At 40.7% G+C, this 27,963-nt stretch overlaps 1 protein-coding gene across 5 annotated transcripts in view; it reads left to right on the top strand.

Annotated features, from left to right (window-relative positions):
• Positions 1-1,608: 1,608 nt before the first annotated feature.
• Positions 1,609-27,963, top strand: part of PIGG (phosphatidylinositol glycan anchor biosynthesis class G) — a 70,162-nt gene continuing 43,807 nt past the window's right edge. Inside the window, exons 1-9 of one of the 5 annotated variants that reach the window (XM_054397754.1) lie at positions 1,609-1,768; positions 6,531-6,730; positions 7,058-7,267; positions 8,676-8,864; positions 9,955-9,957; positions 11,312-11,450; positions 14,913-15,125; positions 18,583-18,776; positions 22,710-22,991. In XM_054397754.1, the coding sequence (XP_054253729.1) occupies positions 1,609-1,768; positions 6,531-6,730; positions 7,058-7,267; positions 8,676-8,864; positions 9,955-9,957; positions 11,312-11,450; positions 14,913-15,125; positions 18,583-18,776; positions 22,710-22,991 (1,590 nt within the window). Of the gene's footprint in view, positions 1,769-6,524; positions 6,731-7,057; positions 7,268-8,675; positions 8,865-9,954; positions 9,958-11,311; positions 11,451-14,912; positions 15,126-18,582; positions 18,801-22,709; positions 22,992-27,963 lie in introns of all 5 variants that reach the window. The other 4 variants (XM_054397753.1, XM_054397752.1, XM_054397751.1 and 1 more) reach the window with 4 other exon arrangements.

Genomic DNA, 27,963 nt, shown 5'->3' with positions numbered 1-27,963 from the left:
GCAGCCTTGCCCAGTGACAGCTCTTGCAAAGCCGAGTAGGCACAGCTGGCCAGTAAAAACTGGCAGTAAAAGCACAATCGGACAAACCTAAGTAGGAAAACATGCCTACAAGCGTGGCACAATGCATATGGCCTGTTCTTATCTTGTGTCTTGTTTTCTGCCTGTGAAAATGACCCAGCATGAAAACTGCTCTGGACCCCAACTTTATGGTGCTTCAAGAGTCACATCAACATATACATAGTTATGGGATGATGGATGTAAACAGGTGAGGTGCCACAATGGCATCAAGCTGTTATAGTGCAGCTTTGTCTGGTAATGAAACACAGTGAGCCATGCCTAGAACAGCGACTGATAGGCAATCTGTGGCTGGAGCAGCACTGTACTTGTCAGATTAGGAGAAGTACACTACTCATGCTCCTCACAGGTAAAGCTAAGGAGTTACGTATGCTGAAAAAAAAAAATCTACAACAAACAGGCAGGACATATAGAAACTGCTGAGGTTGAGATGGTAAGTTTTATTTGGAGGAATGATTTTTTTTAATTTTGAGGCTATCTCCCTGTATCAATGCACACAGCAAGACCAGTATCAACTCCTCTTCATTTTGCAGAATGTATTTCATTTCCCTTTTCAGAAAACCAAAGCCTTTTAAAACCATGTTTCTCCTCCATCTGCTATGACCCACTGCTATGTTTCCATACAAATGGAAAGGTTAAAAGGTTACCGCTATTCAGTACTATTTAAGAATCTGCTTGCCAAGCACCAGAAGCAGTCACAGAGTTCTGTTTCCTTCTTTACCTGCCATCCATCCTTTACTACAACTTCACATAAAATCTGTCATCACAGCTCTGGCTTCAAAACTGTTTTAGAGGACGCAGCTCATGGCACTGTTAATTTCAGGAGTGAACACCACCTCTCAGCACAGACATCACAAGCAAAGTGGATGAAGCACAAGTTACCCTTGGAAACCTGAGGGCCTAACACTCCCACCTTTTCTCCAGCATCCCAACTTCGAGATGGAACGACCTCACTTGGCTGTTGCTGGGCCGCCGAAGGCTGCACGGCATGGCAGCTGGCCAGGGCCTCAAGTCCAGAGCACATCGACCGACAGATTCCAACTCTCTGTCTCAGTCCCTGGCCCGACGCAGCCCGCTGATACTACCCCGTAACGCTATGACCCTTCATAGAATCGCCTGGTTGGAAAAAGACCTTAAGATCATCGAGCCCACCCATACAACTTCACTACCCGCTGCAGCAGCTTCCCCGCCGCCGGGGAACGCAAAGCTCCAACTCTGCACAGGCCGCGCCCAGAGGCGGCTCCTAGGAAACTTGAACCCTCCCGCCGGCTTCCCATTTGCGTGTGGGGGGGAGGGGAGGGGTGGGAGGCATTCTACTTCCGGTTCGAGATCGCACCACTCCCGCAGGGGTTGGTTGGCCGCTAGCTAATAGTAAAGCTCGGCGGAGAGGTATGGTGGCCGCTGACTGGTCGGCGGTGGGGGTAGAGGCGGGGGGACGGAGAAGGGGCGGAGCGGAGCGTAGCATTCGGGAGGTCCGACCTGGTGAGCCGGCGAAGAGGGAACCCGGTGGGGGTTTGGCGCCGCCGAAGGGGGATGCGGCTGCGCTCAGGTGTCTTCGCCTCCACCTGCCTCCTGGTGGAGGCTCTGGGGGTTGCGCTGTTCCTCCGTGGCTTCTTCCCGGTTCCTGTCAGGTCCTTGACCCGCAGAGAGGCCCGTGGGGATCCTCCCGCTGAACCGGCCCCGCCCGGCACAGGTAACCCGAGCAGTCCACCCCTCCCCTGGTCGCTAAGGCAGCGCCCCTGCTCCGCGTCCCAGCGCGTGCTGCTCCTGGTCACCGACCCCCGCCTGCGTCCCTAGCAGCAGTCGCCGCGGTAAGCCCCGGCTCGGCTTTGCTGGCCCTGGCTGTTCTCCGCTCTTCGGCGAGAGCCTGGCTAGGTATGGGGCGGAGCGGAGGAACCCCAGTGGGGCTGCTCTCTGGCGGCACACCGTTGCGCCTGTCGCCCTCGGTTTGTATTGGGTCACTTGTGTAGCCAGGTTGCCGAAACAGCAGCCGCTGCAAGCCCAGTGCTACCAGGCTTCTCGGTGCTGAGGACAGTTTTGCGTAGCGCCATCGGGTTTCCAGACCCGTTTCCCAAACAGTTTAGAACTTAACTAATTTTGTATGTTAGTATTGAGCACTGCCAGCAGTGTCTGATCATGGTCGCAGAAAGTATTGGCCGCCACATTATTGGAGGGAGAGCGTTTCTGTCGTTTTATTCCCTTGCCCTGTATCTGAGACAGCCGTCATACACACACTCTTTAATGGTAAGTTGTCTGCATTATATAATGCCTTTTCAGGTATAATACTTCATGCACTTGCTCTGTTAATTTAATGGTTGTGTTGTGCTTGAGAATCATTGTTTCTGTGATTCTCACTATGGTGTGCAAGTGCCTTAATGCCACTTTAATGATACTGGGGTAGTGAGGATGTGAGTTAAGTATTGAGGAAGGCAACCACAGTAATATAAATTCCCTTCACAGTCTGGTCAGATTGCAAAATGCATAATATTACTGTCCATTACTGCTTCTTTGAAATCATGGCCTCTACAGGTCCTGCTGTATTGCTTAGCTGAAATTGTGAAAGATTCAAGCACCACTTTAATGAATATTCAATAGAGGATGTGCTGATACGTAGCTGTCTTGCGTGTCTAGTCACAAGTTGTATTCAAATAATAAGAGGGACATGTATTGGAAGGATTGTTCTTCAGTTTTTGGAGCTTGTGGGGTGAAACTTCAGGTTCAGTGGACAGCTGAATTGAGTAGTATTTTGCTTTACAAAGCTTTTGCTTGAGACATCTACATGGTAGCTTGGTGGAACAGAACTGCAACTGCTGAATTGGATTTTAACTGCTTGTTATTGTTAATTCTGCTGAAGTATGTGACATTACTATGGTGGCACAGGCTTACCTAACTGTGAAAAACAGTGGAGAGAAGAGAAGGTTGTGCGATTTAGAACTATCAGAAATGAATCTGTTAATAGACCTGAGTGGATGACGTCAAATGGCACGTTGCTTTTTTAGCTGGAGATTACCAAGACTGTCAGAAGTGTTTGATATGCTGTTGTGAGTGAAATGTTGCAATGATACTGTCTGGGAGGAGGGAATTGTCAGACAACTGGGTTTTGAAAAGACTAATTTGAGTTGAAGACTCTAAATGTGTGCCAGAGGACTTTATGAACCATTTAAATTTAGGCATGTCATTAATAATCCTAAATATAGGTAGGCAAAAAATGGAGCAACAGTGGAACAATGCATCATTTACCAGGAGTCCTGGTTAGCTGGGGAGGTGCCAGTTGAATGAAGTCTGGCAAATGCCCGTCTACAAGAAGCGCCAGAGGGAGGATCCAGGGAACTACATACCTGTCAGCCTGGCCTCTGTACCGGCGAAGGTCATGGAGCAAATCATCTTCTGTGCTATTATGCAGCGTGCGCAGGGCAACCAGGTGATCAGGTACATCCAGCATGAGTTCATGAGTGGGAGGGCCTGCTTGATGAACCTGATCTCCGTGTATGATAAGGTGACTCAGTGGATGAGGGAAAGGCTGTGGATGTTGTTTACCTGGATTTGACACTGTCTTCCACAGCATCCACCTGGACAAACTGTCTGCTCATGGCTTGGATGAGTGGACACTTCACTGAGTACTAGCTGGATGGGTGGGTCCAAAGAGTGGTGGTGAATGGAGTTAAATCCAGTTGGTGATAAGTCACAGTTGGTGTTCCCCAGGGCTCAGCTTTGGGGCCAGTCTTGTTTAATATCTTTATCAATGATCTGGAGGAGGGAATTGAGTGCTCCCACAGTAAGTTATAGATAACACTAAGCTGGGAGGGAGTGTTGATCTGCTTGAAGGTAGGAAGGCTCTCAAGTGGGACCTGGACTGGCTGGATTGGAAGCTTAACAAGGCTAAGTGACAAGTCCTGCATTTAGGTCACAACAATGCCATGCAGCACTGCAGGCTTGGTGCTGGGTGGCTGGAGAGTGGTTTGGCAGAAAAGGACCTGGGGGTGCTGGTTGACAACTGTCCGAACATGAGCCAGCAGTGTGCCCAGGTGGCCAAGAAGGCCAAGAGCATCCTGGACTGCATCAGAAATAGTGTGGCGAGCAGTATGAGTGAAGTGATTGTTCCCCTGTACTTGTCACTGGTGAGGCCACACCTTGAGTACTTTATTCAGTTTTGGGCCCCTTGCTGGCATCTGTCCAGAGAAGGGCAACGAAGCTGGTGAAGGGTCTGGAGAATAAGTCTTTTGAGGAGCAGCTGAGGGAACTAGGTTTGTTTAGACTGGAGCAGGGGAGGCTGAGCTGATCTTGCTGCTCTACAACTACCTGAAAGGAAGTTGGAGTGAGGTAGGTGTTGGTCCCTTCTCCCTAGTAACAAGTAATAGGATGAGAGGGGGATGAGAAACTTCTTCACTAAAAGGGTCATCAGGCACTGGAGTAGGCTTCTCAGGGAAGAAGCGCGGTTCTGATGCTAAGGGACGTGTTTTAGCACCAGACCTGGGAGAGTTAGATAAGTAACATACATCTTGTTGTGTCTTCTGTTTTGAGGGCCAAAGTGGATATAATAAGTTTTTAACTAAAGTCCTGGAAAAACAATACTATAATTTTAATCACAATTTCTGCCATTTTGCTGTTGACATTTTCTTCTTTTCCCTGCTGTGCACCCCAGTCCTCAGTTTCTTTATCAGGGCAAATTGCTAGCAGTAACAAGTCTGTGAATGACAGTTTATTGATGTTTTTCTATATGCCAAAAAAAATACAGGTTCTGAGGCTGTTTTTTTTATTATCTTGTTAGAGACATCATTATCTATGACCTTTCCAATTACCAACCTGTGTCAGTGTGAACTGAAATTCCCCCCACACCAACACTAACCAGGCTAGCTTAGTCTGGAAGTGAATGAAAGCTGTATTTTACAAGCGAGATCTACAATCTATGATGAAATGCAATGAATATGTACCGATATACAAAATTCACAACATTTTCAAATATATACAATCAACAGAAAAGCACAACCAAGCTCCCTTTGCTTGCCCCCAAAGGGGACCTTTCCCAAGGGGCCTCTCTCCCAGGGGCCTCCCCCCAGGCTCCCCTGGCAGAAAGCAGTTAGTTAGGTAGAAGCAAAGAGGCTGTTAACTTAGCTTGCCAAGGTCAGTGTGTTATCTTCAGCCAGATGAGAAGAAGAAAAAAACAGCCAGACAGCCCAGCAAGTTGCCCCGACTGCAGACTGCCCCACTTCGTTTTGAGTAGTAGTTCTTAAACATTTCTATCTATCCAATGGAAGTGTTTAGAACAATCATTATTTTGCTTTCCTACACCCAATACTGACTTATTTACACTCTTTCGCTTTCTCTGCTTGAACTTTGAGAAGAAAAATTAAAACAGACAGTTTCAAACCATCACACAACCATTTACTCGGAAACACTTTTTACTCTACATGAGTGTAAACCCTGTAACATATGCTGAGAAGTTGATTCACCACAAAGTTGTCTGAGTGGGTATCTGCAAGTAGGATATACTCTGCTTCCATTTTGTTCTTCTGTTGCTTGTGTTTGGTTTGTTTGTTTGGTGATTTTTTTTTGTTTGGTTTGTTGGGGTTTTTTTTGGGGGGGGGGGGAGAGAAGGAGGGGTTGGTGTTTTTTTTTTTTTTTCCTAGTAGAGATATGAGACCTGTAGAGGTTGAGCCAAAACCTGCTGCTGAAAAAGCTAAAAGTCACTGTGTGCACCAAGCACAATGCAAATGAAGAGTTGGGGCAGCTAGTCCATACATGACAAAGAAGGCATGACACTGCCTGCTACATGACACACAGCATCAGTTTGCTGTGCCTGCCCACACAACCTGTTCAGGGGATTCTGAAATTGGATATTGGTTCTGCAACTGCCATCACTTAACTATTGTGGCATACTGTCTTCTACCTACAAGGGTGCAAATGTGCACAAATCTTTTCTGTTCAAATTTGAGTTAAACTCTCTCTTTCTTTGTGATGTTCCTGTTCTTTTATAATGGGATTTGATTGAGAGGCATTGCTTGAGATCTGTTCTGATGTGCAAAATTTGGTACTAGCACAGGTGAATGCTGCATCTTTTTTCTAATGAAAAGTTGTCTTTTGGGGATACGTAGTTTGTCTTTACTGGATTAACCAGAGAGGAGGTGGCACCTAACTCTTCTTATTCCTTTGAACATTCTCCATTTTGTATCTTTTCCTTAGTTCTCCCGGTTTCATGTCTTGCATTCATGTTTTGTTCCTTTCTACATGCTGCATAGGGTTATTTCGTCGTCGTGCTGGTTGGCCTGAAAACTCATCTTCCCCTGATTGTTTCTGATATTTGTTAGTGGTTGCAACTTCTTTCTTATGAATGTAAAGTTAATAGTGAAGTTGGAAGCACTAATTTCTGAAGTGAAGTCGTCCTTTAACTTCTGTCTAGCTGCTGCTAAAAATTGTTAGTGATGTTTATGTATTCTTTTTCTATTGCTTAGGAACAGTTTCTAACTGGACCAAAATTCCACCACCACTTTTCAAAAAAGTTGTCATTGTGCTGATAGATGCTTTGAGAGATGACTTTGTGTTTGGATCCAAAGGTAAACTATTCATGCCATACACTACACAAGTTGTTGAAAAAGGGACATCCTACAGTTTCATTGCTGAAGCAAAGCCACCCACTGTGACTATGCCTCGAATTAAGGTAAGTCTGGGGCTTTTTTCCCAGTTAGAGTTTTTTCAGAAAATTTTGAAGATTGGATTGATGTGATAGAGCCCAAAGGTGCTTTCTGCAGGAAAGGTCAGGTCAGTGATCAAAGGAAGGCAGAGCTAAGAGGAGGAGGTGGCATCTTCCACTTAAGTTACTCTGTCTTGTATTGTTCCCTTATTTGATAGCTCTGTGATAGGAAGGTCTTTATTGAAAGTATGATTTCTCTGTTCTCTGCTTCATTGCTCCTCCACTAGTACTGTTTTCTGAGTACTGGAAAATCTTTTGTTTCAATTAATATCTCTCTTTTCTTGTTTTATGTAGGCTTTGATGACAGGCAGCATACCTGGTTTCATTGATGTAATTGTGAATCTCAATTCCCCGGCTCTTTTGGATGACAATCTGATATGGCAGGCAAAAACAGCTGGGAAAAGAATAATCTTTTATGGTGATGATACTTGGGTTAAATTGTTTCCAAAGCATTTTGTGGAATATGATGGTACAACATCCTTTTTTGTGTCAGATTTTACAGAGGTGAGAGTCTTCATATAATCCCAGGTTAAATAATCTGAGTACAAACACATAGTGGGAACTTTAAAGAATGAATGAGTACAACAGTTCTTGTTCTGAAATGCTAAATTGGCAGTTGAAGAGAAATTGAATTTTTAAGTGTGTTTGGTATTGACAATGTGAAGCTAAGCATTTCAGTCCTTCATACATATGCTGTGGAAAGTGTTTGGCTTTACTAAACATATGGTATTCCCACAAAACTTGTGGTAGGAAGTTAGACCACTGGCTTTGTCTAAAAATTCCACTGTCTGTATTTCCAGTTTGATGTCATTAATATTAGTATGTGCCATCTTTAAAAGGCCCATTAATCTCATTCTCTTAGAGACATACTTTCTATAGTATTGTATCACTTTTGTAGTTACATATGAGCAGTGTTTCAGTATATTATCAAAGAGGAGATTTAGGAAAGAAACAAAACAAATTGTGAACCGTCCTAATCTGGGCATGTTAAAAGAGTAAACGGTTCAGCACTTCTAGTTCGTATTTTGAAACCTTATAATTTGTGAAAACTCAGGCTATCCTCCTGCTGATACTGATGTAAGTGATTTATTACCATGTTTAAAGTTAGATTGGTCTAATGTGAATTGGAAGACATGTAATTAGAGTAACCAGTAAGACTTGCAGAAACTTCAACATGAAGTGGAAAAATGTAAACATGCTGCTGATTCTGCAACTGTATGGCTCTCAAGCTCTTTACACAGTCTTTTTGCTTTCTGAATATAGCCCATTAAAGAGAGAGCTTTTTACGGTGTTTTAGGTAGTTAAGTTATATCCAGAGTCAACATAGTGTTGCATGTGGATTATGTAGGGATTTTTAATATTCAGGGAAAAACATACGCAACTAAAAATAAGTTGTCAGCTCAAGCAGGAGAACATGTGAGTTATGCCCCAAATAACACTTTTCAAATAATTGTTCTTACTTGCTGTGTCATCAGTTCTTTATCTCACAGCAATTACAATATTTTTTGTGTTTGCAGAGTATCAAAAATGGTGTTGAAAGAGCATAGGTGTTTTAATTTTTGCCCTGTGCTTTTAAGCACCAAAGAGAGGCTTTTCCCTGTATGTACTTGTTGTGAAGAGATAGACTAGGAGTGTTAATGTTGAAAGCAACTGAAAATTTCTTTAAATAGTTTTTGAAAAGTATCTATGGAAGCATGGCAACCCATTTTCTCTGCTTATATGGAATCTGATGTTTTGTAAGATAGAAATTTTGACTGCCTGGCACTGAACTAATGAATATGGAATTTTTTTTCTTATTAATAATGTGAATGACTGTAATTCTCACCAGTTTCTATAGAATTCTCATGTACAGTGCAATGTAATGATTGGGAAATTATTTTTATGTTCAGATTGTTTTGCTTTTATATCTGAGGTTGATGATAATGTTACGAGACATTTGGATAGAGTGTTAAAGAGAGAAGACTGGGATGTCCTAATACTACATTACCTGGGCTTGGACCATATTGGACATATGACTGGGCCAAACAGCCCCTTAGTGGGACCAAAACTTCGTGAAATGGATAACATCTTGAAGAAGATTCATATTTCTCTTCTTTCAAAGGTAATACAACTTCTTGGACCAATGTGTGTTACTTAAAATGCTTGCTTGTTTGTAGGTGCTAGCTTATTTATTCCCATACCAAAGTGGGTATTCTTCTGTTCTTTTCCTTCCCTGACCATTCCCCAGTAAACAGTATGGAGTAATATTTTTAAGAGTTTATTGGTTGACCTTAGTAACTTCTGTTAACAGTTTCTTCTGAACAGCTGTGGGAAATAACTTCCTCTTGGTGTGTGGGGAGAGGAATTCCATGCCAAAATTCTTTTCTCTCACTCATGAGTTAAAATGGTGGTTGGTGTCCTTTCTAGTAATGAAATTCAGCAGGAGGAATAATGGGTGTTTATAGCTAATGGCTTTGAGTTCTATGTTTGTGAAGGTATACCTAATTCTTAGATATTGAAAAATTGAAATGGTGATTGTAAACAACGTTTTCCTTTTGCTAAACGTAGCACATAAATCACCAACTCTGAATCAGTTTTTAGATTTGGAAATATAGTGTGCTGGGTTACAGCCATCCTCGATGGGGGCTGAAAGAACCCAGCCCACAGGTGGACAAAAGAAACTTGATCTAGGTGGGCAGAGAGAGACTTGGTTTTCCCTCTCCCAGGAGGAGGAGTCCCCTGGGTCAAAGGTGGTCTATTCCACTCCCCCTTCCTGTCCAACAAGCCTATAAAAAGGGCTCTCTCGGGGCTTCGCCTGTTCCAGAGAGATCCTCTGCTGCTGCTTTCTGCACTGACCACGTGGTCAGGGCCTAACTTTCCAAGCTGCATCCACACTTTCTAAAGAAGTGAATCCAGTTACATCCAGGGAATACAAGGCCACCTAGGCTTGGGTTTGTATATTTTCCTATTTATCCTTATCCCTTACCTTTTGTAAACCCTCCCTGTTATTGCTATATACATATTTTGCTAAAAGTATGCCTCTTTTACTTCCAAACCAATTCCAGACTACTTCTTTCGTGAATTCACCCCTCATTTCCCCTACTCGATTTTGTTTTACCTTATTTTGCCAGGAAAGGGAGGCAGGGCGGAATCTCTATCTGTTACCATTCGGGCTTTTAGACTCCGAGTAGAGCTGAAACCAGCACATCTAGGATGTCACTTACCTAGATAGTCTGGATGTTGCCATACCAAGTCCTAATTCCAAGTGGCCTGAAGCTTCTTTCTTGTTCATTTTTGGCAACGGCAATTCAGAGTAGCTGCTGACTGCGGTGTTGCTGTGAGCATTGTGAATAAACAGAGTGGTCCTGATTCAGCCGGTCCCACCCCGGTGAGCTGAGATAAAAACTGACAGACCAGTCTGTGAGGAGAGACCACGGCCACAAGGTGGCTGTTTTTTAAGGGGTTCAGGAATGGTACAACTCCACTTTCCCACAGCCTACCCCTGTTAAGCTCCCTGTTTTATCACATAATCAGACGGGGGCTTTCCTCCCCGGTTGCCTTGCCCATCCGCTTCAAGGATGCAGCAGTTTGCTGTCTTTTACACCCATCCTTTCTCACACAGTTAGGGGTACAACATCTCTTATCACACTCCAGGGTCCCACACAGACGTGAAGGCCATCTAAACATCCCCTTAGCTAATCCTTGGGTTCCCACAGCTCACAAAATTTCAGTAGCATTTTTAGACAGATGGGTACTATTGTATGAAAAGGGAGGTTAAGTCTTGCTTGTGGAAGTTAATAATCTTGTGAAACTTGGGGTGGTTTTGAGGCAGTTTGTTAGTATGTTTTGCTTTTGACACCTGTATGCAAGTCTTTATCTCAGTTTTATAATACAGAAACAAAAAAACATTTTACCTTTGGATGAGCAGATACTGATAATAACTAGAGATGACAAACAGCTACTTTGTTATGGAATGACAGTATTTTTTTGCTGTCATCTTTGGTCTGTTATCTCAGAATTGTTGGACAGGCCTTGCTTATGCTTCTGGTTTTCTTCAGATAAAGAAAGGCAGCCCTATGATTTTACATCTACTATTAGAAATAGGGTTATATTTTTACTTTAAATTTCTGTTATGTTAGTACTTAAAATATCAATAATTAGACATTTATATTATATACTCAGTGAATCTGGAGAAATGCCACGGGGGAGTACTTCTCTCTTAATGCTACTGCTCCTGGACTTCTGATTTTTTTCTTACAGTATGATGACTTTTATTTAATCCTTCAGTCAGTTACTTGTGACACTGTAAATGAGAGGGTTTTTCAAAGCTTTTTTTGTGAGTTTTGTAATATATTGACGAGTGTGTTAGACACATATGTGCCTTAAGTGCTAAATATTACTGTGTAACAGTTGTAGACATCTCTTGTAATCTGTCTCAGGTGTGAGCCAATTTAAAAAATTGAATTTATTTTGAGAAATACTAGTGTATCAAAATGATACAGATAGTGAAGCATTATATATGTGCATCTTGTTTGTAGAACAACTTAATTTTATTTCTGTGACTTGCAGGAAGAAGCTTCTCTGCCCAATTTGCTAGTTGTTTGTGGGGATCATGGGATGTCTGAAACAGGTAGTCATGGTGGCTCTTCAGAAGGAGAAGTGCACACACCACTACTGTTTATCAGCTCTGCTTTTGAAAAGAGAAGTGGTAAGGATCAAAGAAACTTGGTCTTTTAATGAGCACATTGCCATCTTTAATTTATATTAGCTATAGAATTTTCCTGAGAAGTGCTTTGGTTTGTTCTACAGGTATCTGACAAATCTGTGTGACCTAAAACTCTGTTTTCAACCAGAATTTGCATCTGTCCTACTTGAGTGTTGAGAGCTAACAAGATAGGCTTATACTAAAACCCTATTTGAAGTGAATTTTAAATTCTGTCTTTCTTGGCTGAAGTATTTTCCTGGCCTCCATTTTTCCTTCTCAGACAGCCAGGGTAGAGGAATGAGTGACAGTTCTCATGCTAAGAGTGACAGGAGAGTGGAAAAATTGCTCATGTGAGAAAGTGAGAGAAGAGTGAAAACAGGCCTACTGATTGCTAAGAGTTAATGAAAGAATATGGAGCATGAGCATATTTTACTATATTGCCCAGGCAGTTAGTTTTAAATCATTGATGTGAGTTTAGCTGTTTGTGAAATTCACTTTCTAGTGAACTAGTAAAGCATATGAAGAAATGGCAAAATAACCTTAAACAAAAGACATAAGTGAAATTATTCATGTGTCTAGATGCCTGTGGAACTGAAGGCTAATCCTGATAACTGCAATAAGATAACAGGACCCTGCACAGAACCTGTTAAAAATCAGTGGCTTTGCCTACATGGAGCCATGGATTTCGGCCTCAATGTTCTTAACCTAACCTGGCACAGCCAGGGTAAAATGGTACCCACCTGGCAAAAAGCTGTGGCCTCCATGTGCTCTGCATCCACGAGGGCTGTTGCAGCTTCACAGCCAAAGCTGGAGCTCAGGAACAAGAGGAGAGTTTATCACCTTTGAAAGACAGGGCAGGCCGTAAAGATGGACTATAAAGATGTGGTGAGACACAGTGAGGAGAAAATTACTCTGGCCAAGGCCCAGACTGAACTTAATCTACCTACTGCTGTGAAAGGTAATAAAAAATGTTTCTATAAATACATAAGGAGCAGAAAGAGAGCTGAGGAGAATCTCCATTCTTTAGTGGCTGTGAGAGGAAACAAAATGACAAAGGACGGGGAAAAGGCTGAGGTACTCAGTGCCTTTTTTGTCTTGGTCTTTAGTAGCAGGAGTAGCTGTTCTCTGGGTACACAGCCCCCTGAGATGGTAAATGGGAAGGAGAAGGGAATGAGGCCTCCAGGCTCCAAGGAGAAATGGTTAGGGCCATGCTACACTATTTAGAGACACACAAGTCCAGATGGGGTCCACCCAAGGGTGCTAAAGGAGCTATCAGAAGAGCTTGTCAAGGCGCTCTCCATTAGTTTTTCATCAGTTCTGGCTAACTGGTGATGTCCTGGACGACTGTAAGTTAGCAGATGGGATGCCCATTTATAGGAAGGGCCAGGGAAAGTCATGGAGCAGATGATTTTGAGTGATGCACAAGACAACAAGATGATTGGGCCCAGTCACCATGGGTTTGTGTAGGGCAAGTCTTGCTTGACCAATCTTATCTCCCTTTAAGACAAGGTGACCTTCCTGGACTTTGACACAGCTTCCCACAGCATCCTTCTGGAGCAACTGACTGCTCATGGTGTGGATGGGTGCATGCTTTGTTGGATGGCTGATTGTCTGGGCCCAAAGAGGGTTAGTGAATAGAGTTAACTCCAGTTGGTGGCCAGTTACAACTGGTGTTCTCCAGGCCTGAGTCCTGGGGCCACTTTGTTTAACATCTTTATTAATGATTTGAATGAGGGGCTTGAGTGCACCCTCCCTAAGTCTGCATAGAGCAGCAAGTTGAGTGGACACATTGATCTGCTTGAGGGCAGGAAGGCTCTGCAGAGGGATCTGGACAAGCTGGATAGATGGGTTGAGGCTTACAGTGTGAAATTCAACAAGGTCAAGTGTTGAGTGCTGCACTTGCCCAAAAGAACCCCATGCAATGGTACAGGCTTGGGGCAGAGTGATTGGAAAGGTGCCCAGTGGAGAAGGACCTGGGAGTGTTGATTGATGGCTGGCTGAATATGAGCCATCAGTGTGCTCTGGTCACCAAGAAGGCCAATGGCACCCTGGCTTGCATCAAGAATAGTGTGGACAGCAGGTCTAAGGATATGATTGTCTCCCTGTTTTCAGCACTGGCAAGACTACAGCTTGACTATTGTGTTCAGTTTTGGGCCCCTTGCTACAAGAAGGACATTGAGGTGCTGGAGAGTGTCCAAATATCTAAGCCTTCCACACTGTCTTGGAACAGCTGAGAGAAGTGAGGTTGTTTAACCTTCAGAAGAGGAGTCTGAGGAGAGATCTCATCACCCTCTATAACTATTTTAAAGGAGGTTGGAGTGATGTGGAATCATGTGCTTCTCACATGCAACAAGTGACAGGACAAAGGGAAATGGCCTCAAGCTATTCAAGGGGAGATTCAGGTTGGATATTAGGAAAAATTACTTCACTGGAATGGTTATCAGATGTTGAAACAGGCTGCCAAGGTGCGTGGTGGAGCCACCATGCATGGAGGCATTTAAAAGATGCATGGGTATGGTGTCTAGGGACATGGTTTAATGGTTGTAGCTTAGCAGTAGTGGTGAGGTTGCGAGCTCTGGGTCGGTGGCTGGACATGACATTCTCAAAGCTCTCTTCTAACATTGACAGTTCTGTGATTCTAATTTTGTTTGCCTAGCAACCTGATATTAATTAAATCTTAAGCTGTTGTCAAGTGGGTTCTAGAATGCTGTTAGCATTATTTTAGATTCTTATTCTTCTTTCATGCATTAAATTATTTCCTTGCAGTGCTTTCTATTATTTCCATGCAAAAGTTTTCAAACGCTCTTAGGATGTAGGCTGCAACTTGATACTAAGTTGATCTCCTGGACCATCTCTATTCTTTTGTAATATTTGTGTTTGCAGTAGTTGCTAGTATTGAAGAATGATACTTGCTAAGAATTGATTACATTTCAGTTTTGGAACAGTAGAGGACAGCAGCTTAATGTTTATAAATATGTGAAGGGTGAGTGTCAGGGAGATGGAGCCAGGCTTTGTCTGTCCAGTTACAGCACAAGTGGTGATGGGTGTAAGCTGGAGCATAGGATCTTCCCTGTCAACATAGGGAAAAACTTTCTCACTGTGAGGGTGACAAAACACTGGAACAGGCTGCCCAGTGAGGTTGTGGAATCTCCTTCTCTGGAGACGTTCAAAACCCACCTGGATGTGTTCCTGTGTGACCTACTCTAGGTGATTCTGCTCTGGTTGGGGGGGTTGGACTAGATGATCTTTAGAGGTCCCTTCCAACCCATAACATTCTGTAATTCTGCATGATTATGTGGAAAAGATCACTCATCTCTCTGTAGATCACTTTAATACCTGATCTAACACCAATGAAAAAAATTTGTATTTTTAAAGATGCCAGCTGTCTTTGGAGAAATAGAACAGGCCTGTTACTCAAATTCTTTTTCTTCTTTTTTTTTTTTCGTTTTCCTTTGTCGATTCTAGGTCCTCCGCTGCAACCTGAAGTTGTGCAACAAACTGATGTAGCTAGCACACTGGCCATAGGTCTTGGTCTACCAATTTCAAGAAACAGTGTTGGGAACCTTATATTGCCAATTGTGGGAGGCAAGACAATGAGAGAACAGCTACGATTTGTGCACTTGAATGGGTTCCAGCTTAGCAGACTGCTGCAAGAGAATACACTTGCATATGAAAAAGGTAAATCAGTTAATATTAAAAGGTCATATATACAAAAGGAGATTGTTTATAATATGGTTTGGGCTTTTGCATTCAGGAATATAACACAGCAATGCGAATTAGCCATCCAGTTGAGAGCAGTGTTTAGAGAAGTGATACTGAGTTCAGTCTTGGCTGCAGCATAATCTGACCCACTGCCTCTGAATAAGGCTTTTTTTTAATGACTAGTATTACTCCTAGTGGGCAAAAGGGCAGAAATAATGGTGAAATAGTAAGATTAAAGTCAACTTGACAGGTTTCTTTGAAAGGCACCTGAAAGTGGTATGAGGAAGCATGCTTGGGAGGAAGTTGGATGTTGCTATTAAACTGAATGTCTATGTTTTGTTCTGGAACTGATCTTGAATAGGTGCATGTGTTGTTTGAAATAATGTGATTGTAACAGGCAGATTTATATATTAAAGCTGGAGAAGTCGCTTTCTACATTATTCTTTTTTTTTTCAAGTGCTAACATTTGAGGGAGGCTGAGGCAGGAACTGCTAATGTAGTAACTACACAAGTAAACTATTTCCATTGCTTTGGGAAACCTGCAGCTAGGCAAGCTTTCTTTGGATTCTGCCTCCAGTTTAACTTGTCTTGTAAGTATCTTGCAAAATACTTGCAAGGAATTACTTGAAAATGTTACCCACAGGTTTCCAAAATGTTTCTCCAAAATCCCAGAGTTGGTGACCTTTCTCATTTTATACTTACTATGTACAAAAGTACCATTAAGCAGAAACATTGGAGCTGTCGAGGGGAATTTGGTAACCATGGTGCTTTGTTCCTTTCTGCAGGCTGTTTAAATAATTCATGTGGTATATATCAATGATATAAATGTGGGTTTGACTGAAACAGTCATCTTACATAGTGTGGACAGAATGGGTTTGGTGGGCAGTAGCATAGCAAGAGGCAGATGAGCATGAAATAAAAATGCTGAAAAGAATGAAAAAGGAGAACAGGAGCAGAAGATGTGGAGAGAATTTATTTTGATATCAAAATTTAGAGTGAACTCATGTCAGTGTTCTTTCTAATGAAGTAGTGTCATGTCAAATCTCAGTTTGATTAAAGCTCATTTTAGGTGGGTCCTTTCTGTATATCTGAAGTTCCTCAAAAATATGAATAGTAAACTTTCATTTCACATATTCTTAAAGTGAATTCTGGAATATTCTGGAAGAGGAGCTTTCTAGGGAATTCACTGTTCAAAAAACTGCAGTAGAGAAATTAAAGTCTCCATGCATGTTGGCAGCTGTCTCAATACACAAGTGTTTGCTGCTGGCAGAATTTTACTTTCTAGCAGATACCCGTAAGCCTCCTGCATAGCAAGATGAGCGTGCTTTGGAGTCTGTTAGAAGTTTTGGAGACAAGGCTGGACCTTCTGAGTTAAAAATTCCTTTCTAAAATTCTCACTTTGAATTCAGCCTGTAGAGGATCACAAAATGCCTTGTAGTGATAAGAGACTTAGAAACAGTAAGCATGGTTCTTTTGTAAGTGCAAGAATTTTGAATAGAAATACTTCATTCATATTCATTCACTTGAAATAAAATTAAAAATGTTTCTGGATTTCATAATGTACTTTTGCTGAAAAGGCTTGCTCTTTGGAATATGGTGGTGTTTCTCCAAGACAGGTAGCACTGTTCATCAGATAGTTTTACTTAAGAGTAAAAACAAGCTGTAACTTGCCTTCATGACACCAAACTTACATCAGTCATTGCTTTAACCCTTGTTGTTTGAAACTGTACAGCAAATATTTTGCCCTGCTTTTGGCTAAGAAGGTAAGGATTACAAGGTGGGGAGATAACGATAGGTTTGTTATATAAAAACTTTCAAATTGTCCTTTTTGCCTGTAAGTTGTCATTAACTTTCAAGTGACGTCACAGGGAAATATTAAGGGTTACTAATACGGAGTGAAATTGAAAATTTATTTCTTGCAAAAAATAGAGAGGTATGTGAATATTCACATGTAGCACAATGCCCAGTGAGAGGCAAATTTCTGAAAGTTATGGTCTTAATTTCCTTGTATTGGCAACTGAATTGATATTGTGATTGCGTGACCAATATTTTAAATATCAAATGGCACATGGAACTATGGAGTGATGCACCTATAAAATGAAGAAGGAAAATGTGTTATAAATACTTTCAGAAATAACACCATTTTCCACAGTCATAATAAAACATAGAAACTGACCTAATTGTTCTCTTTTAAATAAATGCTCTTGGAATTAAACTACCTGAAGTGAAAAGAATGCTCTTCAGGTACACATAGGGCCCACAATAATAATTTTGGCAGAAACATTTTTTTTTTTTTAACTTTATGCTTGTAGTGAATGTTCATGTGTGAAGAAAATTAATACTCTTCTGATTTTACCTACTGAATCCCATTATTGTCACTGCTGAACGTGTCTTTTGGGGAAGTAAAAAGTCCATCAAGACTCAGCTTTTTTGTGCTTCAGCTTTTTGTGTAGCTATTTATTAGTGGGAAAGTTGATGATGAAAATAAGTAGTGACTGATGGGAAAATAAAATATGGAGTATTTTCATGTGCCCTTTGAAACAGCTGAATCATTTGTCTGTCTATAACTGGCCCTTTGCTATGAACCAGAACAGTTGATGTGAAGTAAAGATTATATGGAACCAGCAAGGGGCAAAACATGGAGGAGAAAAGGCACTGCTGCTGTTCTTGTAAATGCCTTCTAGAATGTAGGATGTGTCTGTATGCCTCTTTCTTGTGTCTCTTGTTGTTCTCACTCAAGCTTTAGAAATAAATTTAGAGAGAACCAAGCAATGCAGATGTGATTCTGCAGTATAAGAGAGAAAGAAAAGAAACTGTAATGTCTCTGTAGCTGTGTTAAAAAGCGTGCTCACTTTAAAACCTGAAGCCACAGAATTCAATGGTTGATTTAAAATTATTTTCTTCCGGGACATATTCCAATGCTAGTTTTGTCTTCATCTCCAAATCTGATAGCAGAACACAGTCTTCATATGTGTCTGTCATCAGTGTTCATCCAAAGTTCCATATTTATCAGAAGATTTAATCAAACAGAGGTCAGCCATTTGTTCATTTCCTACTTGGCTTGTAGAATATGGCCTGGATAATGAATGCCTCCAGTAGAAAACTTGAGTTTTTATCAGAATTTAAAATATTTAAATAAGCTTGTCCTGGAAACCTTTTTAAGAGTAAATGGATGTTTAAATACATTTCTTACTTCAAGAGGTCTTGGCATTTTGTCAGGATAGGGATTAATTGCTTTTATTCTGAGTAACTGGCTCATTATGGTCTTGCTGCAGGAAGACAGTGTAACTTTCTAGGTGTGAAAAATGTTTCAACTCTGACAGCAGTTTTTTCTTTATATATACTATACAAGCAAATATAAAAATATAATCACTTCCCTAATTAATCCTCCTTTGTTCATGGATCCTCTTACCTCTTTCTTCCCTCTCCTTAGATCCTGGATATGAACGTTTTAAAATAGCAGAGAAGTCTCATGGTAATTGGATCAAACTGTATTTAGAGGGGAATAATTCAGAAATACTCCTAAATCTTGGCAAAAAGGTCCTGAAGCAGTATTTGGAGGCCCTGAAGATGCTGAGTTCTTCACTAAGCAAACAGGTGGCACAATATGACATGTATTCGATGACGGTGGGGACTGTGATCACTATGGAGGTACGAAAATACATCTTAATGTGGAAAAAATAAATGCACAAACATAAAATTTTCTGGCTTTCACTTTGTAAGTGTATCCTCTTACTGGTCTTTATAATTACTGAGTATGAACTCTTAGAGTTGTCTGACTTTCTGTTTGGATGAGATTAATACTCTTTAAAGTATGGCTTGGCCTCTAAATTATTCAAGACAGCTTTTGATATAAGCTACTTGTGGTATAATTAGTTACATTAAATGCATGGATGTGCTATGACTTAAATTACTCTCATGTTACTTAGCCTTCTACTTGAGTAGCCTTACTGCATTAATAAAATAAAATACATTCTGAAAAAAGTCTAGTTCTTCTCCACAAAGCTGCTTTCCAGCAGGTCAAGATTCTACTTGTTCCTTTTTGTTTAACAGTGAGTGTAGCTGCTCAGAACAGGCAATGCCTTGTGTGGGCAATTTTCACCATTCTAAGAACTGTTCTTTGTGCTGATAGATGTAGAGCCCTGAAATAAATACTTGCTGTAAGGTGCAGGGTTATAACTTCATATCTCATGTGGGAATACAGATAAGATGTACTGTGTCTGAAATTTTAAGTGGTTCTCTGCAGTTGGTATTTTGGATAAATCTCAAATGTCAGAAATAGTTTCTGTGGTAATACTTTGAGAACCATGCTGAAGGGATACCATATTTGGACACTGAATTTCTAATGTACAGAAGCTTTCTCTGACCTTTTAAATGATAAGGGTCAACTTTTGTAAGAAAACACATTGTTTCCTAGGATGAAAATCACAAAATAGTAGTTTTTTGAAAGGATGTCTGGAGATTATCTAGTCCAAGCCTTCTGCTAAAGCAGGTATCAGAGAAAGGTCTGGGTTGGAAGGGACCTCCAAAGGTCATTTAGTCTAACCCCCTCTGCAGTAAGCAGGGGCATCCTCATCTAGATCAGGTTGCTCAGAGCCCTATCAAGCCTCACCGTGAGTATCTCCAGGACTGGGGCCTCAACTACCTCCCTGGGTAATAACCTAGATCAGATTGCACAGAAATGCATCCAGGTGGGTTTTGAAAGACTGCAGAGAAGACGACTCCACAGCCTCTCTGGGCAGCCTCTTCCAGTGCTCTGTCACCCTTACAGTAAGGAAGTTTTTCATTAAGTTCAAGTGAAGCCCTTTGTTGTTATAGTTTGTACCCTTGTCCTGTCACCGGATGCTACTGAAATATCCCAGCCCCATCCTCATGACCTCCATCCTTTAAATATTTATAAGCAATCATAAGATCCCCTCTCAGTCTTCTCTTTTCTATTCTAAACAGCTCCAGGTCTCATAGTATTTCCTAGCAAGAGAGATGATTCAGTCCACTAATCATGTTTGTAGCCTTCTTTTGAACTGTGAGGCCCAGAGGGGGTTAAGAACCTCCCTCCACCTGCTAGCTACACTCCTTAATGTACTCCAAGATACCACTGTCCTTCTTAGCCACAAGAGCAATTACTGGCTCATGATTAACTTCTTGTCCACCCCTGACTCCCAAGTTCTTCTCCACAAAGCTGCTTTCCAACAGGTCAACCCCTAACCTGCAGTACACGGGGTTTTCCTCCCCAGGTGCAGTACTTTACTCTTGCTCATGTTGAACTTCGTGATGTTCCCCTCTGCCCAACTCTCCAGCCTCTACAGGCCTTGATGAGCAGCAGCACATCCTTCTGCTGTGTCAGCCACTCCTCTCACGTTTGTATCATCAGCAAACTCGCAAGGAGTACACTGTATCCCTTCTTCTAGGTCTTTGATGAAGATGTTGAACAAGACTCTGTCAGCATTCATGGGTGCATCCCATCCAAAGCCCATGGATTTGTGGGTGTGCAGCTTGTCTAGATGATCTCTAACCCAGTTCTCCTTGACCAAAGGAGATTTTTCCTTTCTCTCATACTACCAGGGACTGGCATTCTTGAGACCTGGCCTTAGTAGTAAAAACTGAAACAAAGAAGGCATTCAGTAGCTCCAACTTCTGTCTGTCTTCCATCACCAGGACACCCACCTCATTCAGCGGCGGATCCATGTTTTGCCTGCTCTTCCTTTTCCTACTGATGTACTTGAAGAAGCCCTTCTTCTTGTTCTTGACATCCTTTGCCAGATGTAATTTCAAGCAGTCCTTAGCCTTCCTTGTTGCATCCTTGCATATTCTGGCAGAGGTCCTATATTCCTCCTAATTAGTCAGTCCCTTTTCCCACATTCTGTTAACTTCCTTCTTGCATTTGAGCTTTTCCAGAAGCTCAGTTCTTGTCCATGCAGATCTCCCACCTCCTTTGCTTGATTTCTTACTCATAGGGATGCACCAATCTTCAGCTTGGAAGAAGTGGTGCTTGAATATTAACCAGCTCTGCTGGGTTCCCCTATCTTCTTGAGTCCTGACTCATGGGATTCCTCAAGAAGGTTTTGGAAGGGGCTGAAGTTCAGGGCTGTAATACTAATTATTACATGCTACTAACTAACGAAAATTTTGTTTGTGAAAAGCTTGCTCAGCATTACTGTGAAACAGTTGACACTGTTCTGGGAGTTTCTTCTTTCCTGGCCTTGCTTTCCAAAACCTGTTTGGTTTGGTATGAATTTTCTACCCCCACTACATAAATAAGGCTAGGGAACATCACATGTGGCTTCAAACTACACCATGTGATAAATTCCATTTATACTGTTGTCAAATGAGGATGGTACCTCTGGGGACATGAATTGAACAGTGCATTCGCTCAAAACAGTTTAGTTTTGTAGATAATCACAAGCTGAGAATTTTCCTGTTGTTTTTTGTTCCAAGGGTTGTGTTAAAAGGTAAGACCTAAGCCAGTGTAATACTTCTGAAACTGTTTTTGTGACCATATTGGTCACAAAAACAGTTCACATAGTTTAGTTCTACTAAACTATGTGAAGTAGAACATGAAGATGAAAGGCTGCAACTGCAACGTACTGGGTCTTATGGTCTACTTTACTATACCTTCACTGTGCTGTGGGGGGAAAAATTTTAGGCAGAGGTCTTCACAAGTGATAATGAAAGATTGCAGCTTGGCAATGATCTGGTATAGTTGTTTCTATCTTGACTTGGTTTAACCTTGCCCTTGCACAAGCTAGTTGAACTCAGTCTAGTCCTAGCTACATATATGCCCCTTGCAAAGCATTTTAGCATGTGGCTGCATTTTCCCTTTACTTGTAAAGGTTTGTACATGGGTGGCAGAAATTACTCATCTCCACTGCTACAGTTAACCTGAGAGGATATTTGAAGTTCTACCTGGTCTGTGTGCAGGTTAGGGGGAAAAAAAATTAACCCAATAAATTAAGTCAAGATGAGAAGAGGTACAAACAATAAATATGGGGATAATCCATACATTTGAAATGCAGTTTACACTTGTGTGATGCTGTGAGAACTTTCCCTAATCTGTGAAGCTATTTAACTCAGGAGGATCTGTGTATATATATCTCACATATTGTGAGATAAATTGTGTTTGGCAGAGTGTGTCTGTAACTTCAGACATTTCCAGAGACAAATAGTGGGTCAAATTAGTTCACTTAGGAACTGTTTTTGTACTGGGGGTTAAAGCGCTTGCACAGAATGAATACCATGTATGTGATCAGGTACCGGAGGTGAGAACGTGTTTAATAATTTATTAAATTCTGGTAACCTATTTTTCCAAGCTCTTAATAAATGCAAACACAATATTTGATTCTCTCATAGATGTGGTAATATCTTACTAGAACCAAAAAGTCCAGCATACTCTTCACAGTTTTGCTTCTTCTTTTTTTCGCCGTGTTGGTTGTTGTTTTGTACTTATTTATTTATTGTTATGAAGTGTATGACATAGATGACAACAATATGACTTTTTGTTTAAATTTGTAGTGTTTTATCTAACACTAGTTCTTTAAATATTCATTCTCTCTGTTTTTCTAGGTTCTGCTGCTGCTTTTGCTCAGTGTGTCAAAAGCCCTGAGCAGCCGGGCAGAATTTGAAGTGCCGCTCTCTCCTCCACTATTCTCTCTGCTGTTCTACTTGATCTGTCTAATGCTGGGTGCAGTTCATGTCATTGTGTGCACATCAGCAGAAAGTTTATGCTATTTCTGCAGTATGCCCTGGTTAACAGCAGTTGGAGTGATGATGCTGATTTCTGTGCTCATGTGTGGTATTTTATCTGCTGTGGCAAAGATCTGTGGGAATTCCAGACTTCCACTGAAGGTGAGAGCATGAGTTACGGTTCAAAATATTTTACTCTTTATGGTATACTTTCAGATAAAGTTTTATAAAACCTTTCTATTTGTGCACTTAAAGAAATCGTTATTTGTAATTTAAAATTATTCCTGAACATAGTGTGTTCACTGTGACACGATGCTAATTGCTATAATGAAGATCATAAAGTGCTTATTTTCACGTTATGATATGTTCTAATTTGTGTAGGTTTTATATATAGTAGATTTTATGAGATTAGAAACAGGTATACTGTGTGCAGATTTTATGCTACACAGTAATGTTTCACAACTGCAATTAAAGGAAGTTATATGTTATTTTGCAGCAATATGCACTGATGATGATCTGTCCTTTCCAAGTACCTCCAACATTAATACATTTAAGACTAACAAGAAAATACTTTGTCAGTACCCTTTATTCTGGTATTCCTAATACTTTTTTCTTTTTTTTTTTAATAGTGTTGAAGCTGTAACAGAGGGAGAAAGATTAATCTGTCTCTTCTACTTTTTAAGTCACACTTTTAAAATTTTTTACATTTAATAAATTGAGTTTGTTACAGTCTTTGTAATACTGAGAAATGTTTTCAGTCATGTGAGTAGTTACCTTCTGTAGAGTACTTTCTGACTTTTATTGTTGCATTAAATAGAATTCAGGTAATTCCAGGGAAATAGAATTTGTAATGCCTTACTTCTCTTTCATTGTCAAACTTAGTATGACTAAACTTCTCAGTCACACCATAAAATCAGCTTCTAGCTGTTTTCACACATGCTCATTAGTCATATCTTTCAAAGGTCTCTGAAATTCATAAATGTTAGTGCTAATAGTGCTTTTTTCAGTGGTGCAACCTCAGTGCAGTAGAGTCTGTTGTCAGTTTGGGGGGTTTCTTGGAATCAGTTTTGGGCTTTCCGTACCTTTTTGGTTATATGGATTTTTTTTTGTTTGTTTGTTATTTTTTTTAGTGTGCGACAAAGGACATTGCTTTAATGATATAATGGCATATTCCTTCAAGCTAAAAAGCAGACTTCTGAACTTGGAGAAACATTTACAAAGGGCTATATTTAATGTAGTTCAGAAAATTTCAGAAAATTCACTACTGAGTGAATAATGTTAATTTTATTTTCTCTGCAGCTATAAGCTATAATTCCTGATCTTAATTATAATTTTAAATTCTGATTTTCCTTATTCACACTGTGTGTTGATAGAAGGTAGTGTTTCATTCTTATATTTGCTGGCCACATAAGATTTATGTGTGTCTGTTGATCATTTTGACAGACTAAAACAAGAGTAACAGGTCAGCTAACAGCATTGTCTTAATGAAGTCAGGGAAAGAAGTTTCATCTTGGGTATAGCTGCTGACAGAACAGTCCTTGTAAGTGTAAATCACAGTTTACTTCTGGTACTGAAAATGTTTGTGTCAAAGTAGTATTAATGTTTTGCTGACAAAGCTAGTAATTCTTGTGTGGGTTTTTTGGCTGGTTTTGATTTGTTTTTAAGGCAAATAAAATAAGTTAAAATTAATTAATGTGAATGGAGAAATCTGATGACTGAGATGTCCAATTGTGGAGTCTGTAAACACTTTTGGTGCTTAGGGGTGTGTTGGTTCTAAATGGGCTCAGTTAAATTATTTCTGAGCAGTTCTAGTTAGGGCCTTTGTTATCTTCCTGTATTTTATTCTAAATGAAGTAGAGATTATTCTTAGAAAAAGTGAAAGAATCTTATCTTTAAATAATAATTTAAGATCCAGTGTATTCTGTAGAAAAATTAATATTTATTTCCTGTGAAATGATAAGCACAACTATGAAAGACAAGCTCATTTTAAATCTTTTCATCTTGCTGCCATTTTTTTTCTAATTTTAGCAAACAATAAGAACGTAAAAATTATGACTATCTAGACCGGTGTAATATTTATGGATGTTCCACATCAGTAGAGCTGAGAGCAAGGAGAATGTATTACAGTTTACTCCTCAGGCTGATGGTCTCAAAGCAATTCAGTCTATCTGTGGTCAGAAATCTTTCTTACATGGCTAGAAATCAGTTAATTCCTTCTGACACCCACTACTGTAGGAGTAATGTTAAAGTACTTTATAAGACCCAGAAAGAATGTGTGTTTACTAGGTCAAAGACTAGAGTCTAGGAAGATGCTTCTCTTCCTTGGCTGTTACTAAATTTAGCATAGGCTGTTACTTTTTAAGTTTGGCTTGAGTCTTAGTGTTGCATTCCCATCTGCTCTTGGAACATTTTCATCATTGTTGGTGAGTGACAGCTGCTGGTGTAAACAACTTCATGCAGGTGGTTTATATATTGCTAGTACAGCTATTCTGTCATTGATCACAGCAGCAATTGCAAAATGTCTCCTGGTACTCAAAACAAGTTGAATGAAAAGGCTTTCCTTATAAAGAAATTAATTGCTAGCTCCCTGACAGAGGCACATAATTCCTCAAGGAACTCATAAAAAGAAGCATATATATAATCTGTGCTGTTCCACTTTTAGGATGGATCTTTCTGCGGAACTTTAGAGGAGGAAGTGCAGTTTCCATACCCATAATCTGTTCACCATATCTAATTATTCCATCTGGTCAGCTATGCCTAGGGAGCATTCACATGAGTATATGTGAGAAGTCTTTATCCTAAAGATAGAATCCCTTCTATTCCCTCTTATCCCTTCTGTTTCAGTTGTCTTCTTAATTTCTGCTTTATGTGTACATTTACCTTTGAGAACTGTGATGGTTTTAAGAGTTTTTAATTTTTCTTCACAAGGTTCGAGCAGAGAAAGTGAAAGAATGCAAATAAATCACTATTGGGTGTAAGAAAGCAAAATAATGATTATTCTAAACACTTCCATTGGAGAGAGAGAAATGTTTAAGAATCTCTGCTCAAAACAAGGTTGAGAAGTTGGGCAGTCTCAGCTTACTCGGCTTCTGTCTGCTGCTTCTTTTCCCAGCTCAAGATAACACACTGACCTTGACAAGCTAAGTCTAACAGCCTCTCTGCTTCTTGACTCTCTGCCTTCTGCCAGAGGGGTCTGGGGGGGAGTCCTTTTGGCTGGGGGGGGAGGCTCCTTGGGGAAGCAGAGGGGGCTTGGTTGTGCTTTTCTGTTGATTGCACATATTTGTGAATGTTGTGAATAGTGTATATTCGTACATTGTGTCTCATCATAGATTGTAGTTTTGCTTGTAAATACAGCTTTCATTTGGTTCCAGACTGAGCTAGTCTGGTTATTGTCAGTGTGGGAGGAGAATTTCAGCTCTCATACTGTTACAAGAACAAACTGAGCAAAATCAGACAAACTGATTAGAAGTGGTATCCTGGGTATTGTATCCAATTTTATATCTTTGCTGCCAGCACCCAAGATTCTGGATAGGAGAAACCACTACAGCTGGAGCTTTCTTCCTGGTTGGTGCTGGGGCTTTAGATCAAATACCCTTTTGCTTGAAGAAGTATGTTTCAGCAGCAGCCAATTCTGAGACCATCTGGAATTCAAGAATTGGAAAAAACCCTTTAATTCACAAATGAAATTTGGTCTCACTGGCAATTACACTTCTGTCATTTTAGGACAGGGATCAGTTAGTGTCTCTTAGAAATGAATATGCTTATTTTCATATTGTCTTTGAAAGTATATCCACTTGGCTGTAATGACAGTTGTCAATTCAAGTATTTCCTGTTTGAACTAGAAAAGTAGGGGAATATCTGAAATTGGTTCATACATGCTTTCTGCAGGTTTACCTAGCTGGGACCTCAGGACACATCAGCAGGAGATCAGATCATCTGCTGCATGTTGGTAACACATGAATGAGGAAGTTTTCAGCAATGTTTTACAGGGAGGTGGTGTGTTTGTTTTTTTCCAAGGCTGGGGCAGATACAAAATAAAAAATATTGGATTTTCTATTCCAGGTCTGTCTGTGGTTATATTCCTCCCTGAGACATACCTGAACATGTGGGAAGCCGAAGTACGTCTTATGAAGTGTAGGCAATAGCAATTCTGGTTGAGGCAGACAAGACTTTGTGTCCAGACCTGTAGAAATCCATTTTTGTCATCCTCTTTTTCAATCCTATTCTATGGGTGTCTGGATTGCTGGATATGCATCTCATGAGTCAAGTAGGCTTTCCTGTCTCTGTTCAAGTTTCAAAGCAAGCTTGAAGTATGTGCTAGGTTTAGGTAGTGAAGCACCTGAATTCCAGACATGTCTAAAAGCAGTGACCTGAATTCAATGTACATTTTTACCAGACTTAAGGCTGTTGCAGAATGATATGGTGGGGTTTTTTTGCAGGTGGCTGCTTAGACAAAGATAGAGCCTGGAGAATGTGAAAGGAGCAGTGGGTAAATCTGATCTTGCTTACAGTGTGGATATGAGAGGTTGTTTACTGGTAACTGGGACATGAACACTGTAATTCACATTTGTGCCCCACCTTACATCCCCTTTTCTAATAGAATACTTAGACTTTGGGGGAGACTATGTAAGGTGTGTGTTGATTTCAATTGGCCTTCTATGTGAGTTAGAAGTGTTATTTCTGCTAAAATATCTCTGAATCCAAGTGACCTGTGCATCTCCACAGTGCAAATCTGCATGTATGCTGCACTTCTGGAAGGGCTCTGAAACCCTGTCCTTCTGACGGCAGGAGCAGAATCCTGGATCAGGATCTTGCCAGTTAAAAAACTAAACGCCTTTTCTAAGCTGATGTTATATGATAAAATGTAGGTATTTTAAATGTAATTAAGATAAGCTCTCCTGTTAATGGCTTCAGAGCTTTTTCCTTCAAATTGTTTCCGTTCACATTTAAAGATTTCTCTGAAGTGCTCCTCATTTGTAATGCTTTTTTTTTTTTTTTTTTTTCCTACTGTGGCTGAATATAGAAACTGATTATAAAGTTCATGAATTTTCTGAAGAACAGTGCAGGCAGTGTTAGCATCTGCTTCCTGGCTGTTATTTATAAGTTCACATTACTATGTTTCTAGCAGCACCAG

Source organism: Indicator indicator, chromosome Z (genome assembly GCF_027791375.1).
Source record: "Indicator indicator isolate 239-I01 chromosome Z, UM_Iind_1.1, whole genome shotgun sequence".
In the NCBI taxonomy this organism is placed as follows: domain Eukaryota; kingdom Metazoa; phylum Chordata; class Aves; order Piciformes; family Indicatoridae; genus Indicator; species Indicator indicator.
Note: the sequence above shows the minus strand (reverse complement) of the source record. Positions and strands in the feature narration are given on the sequence as shown.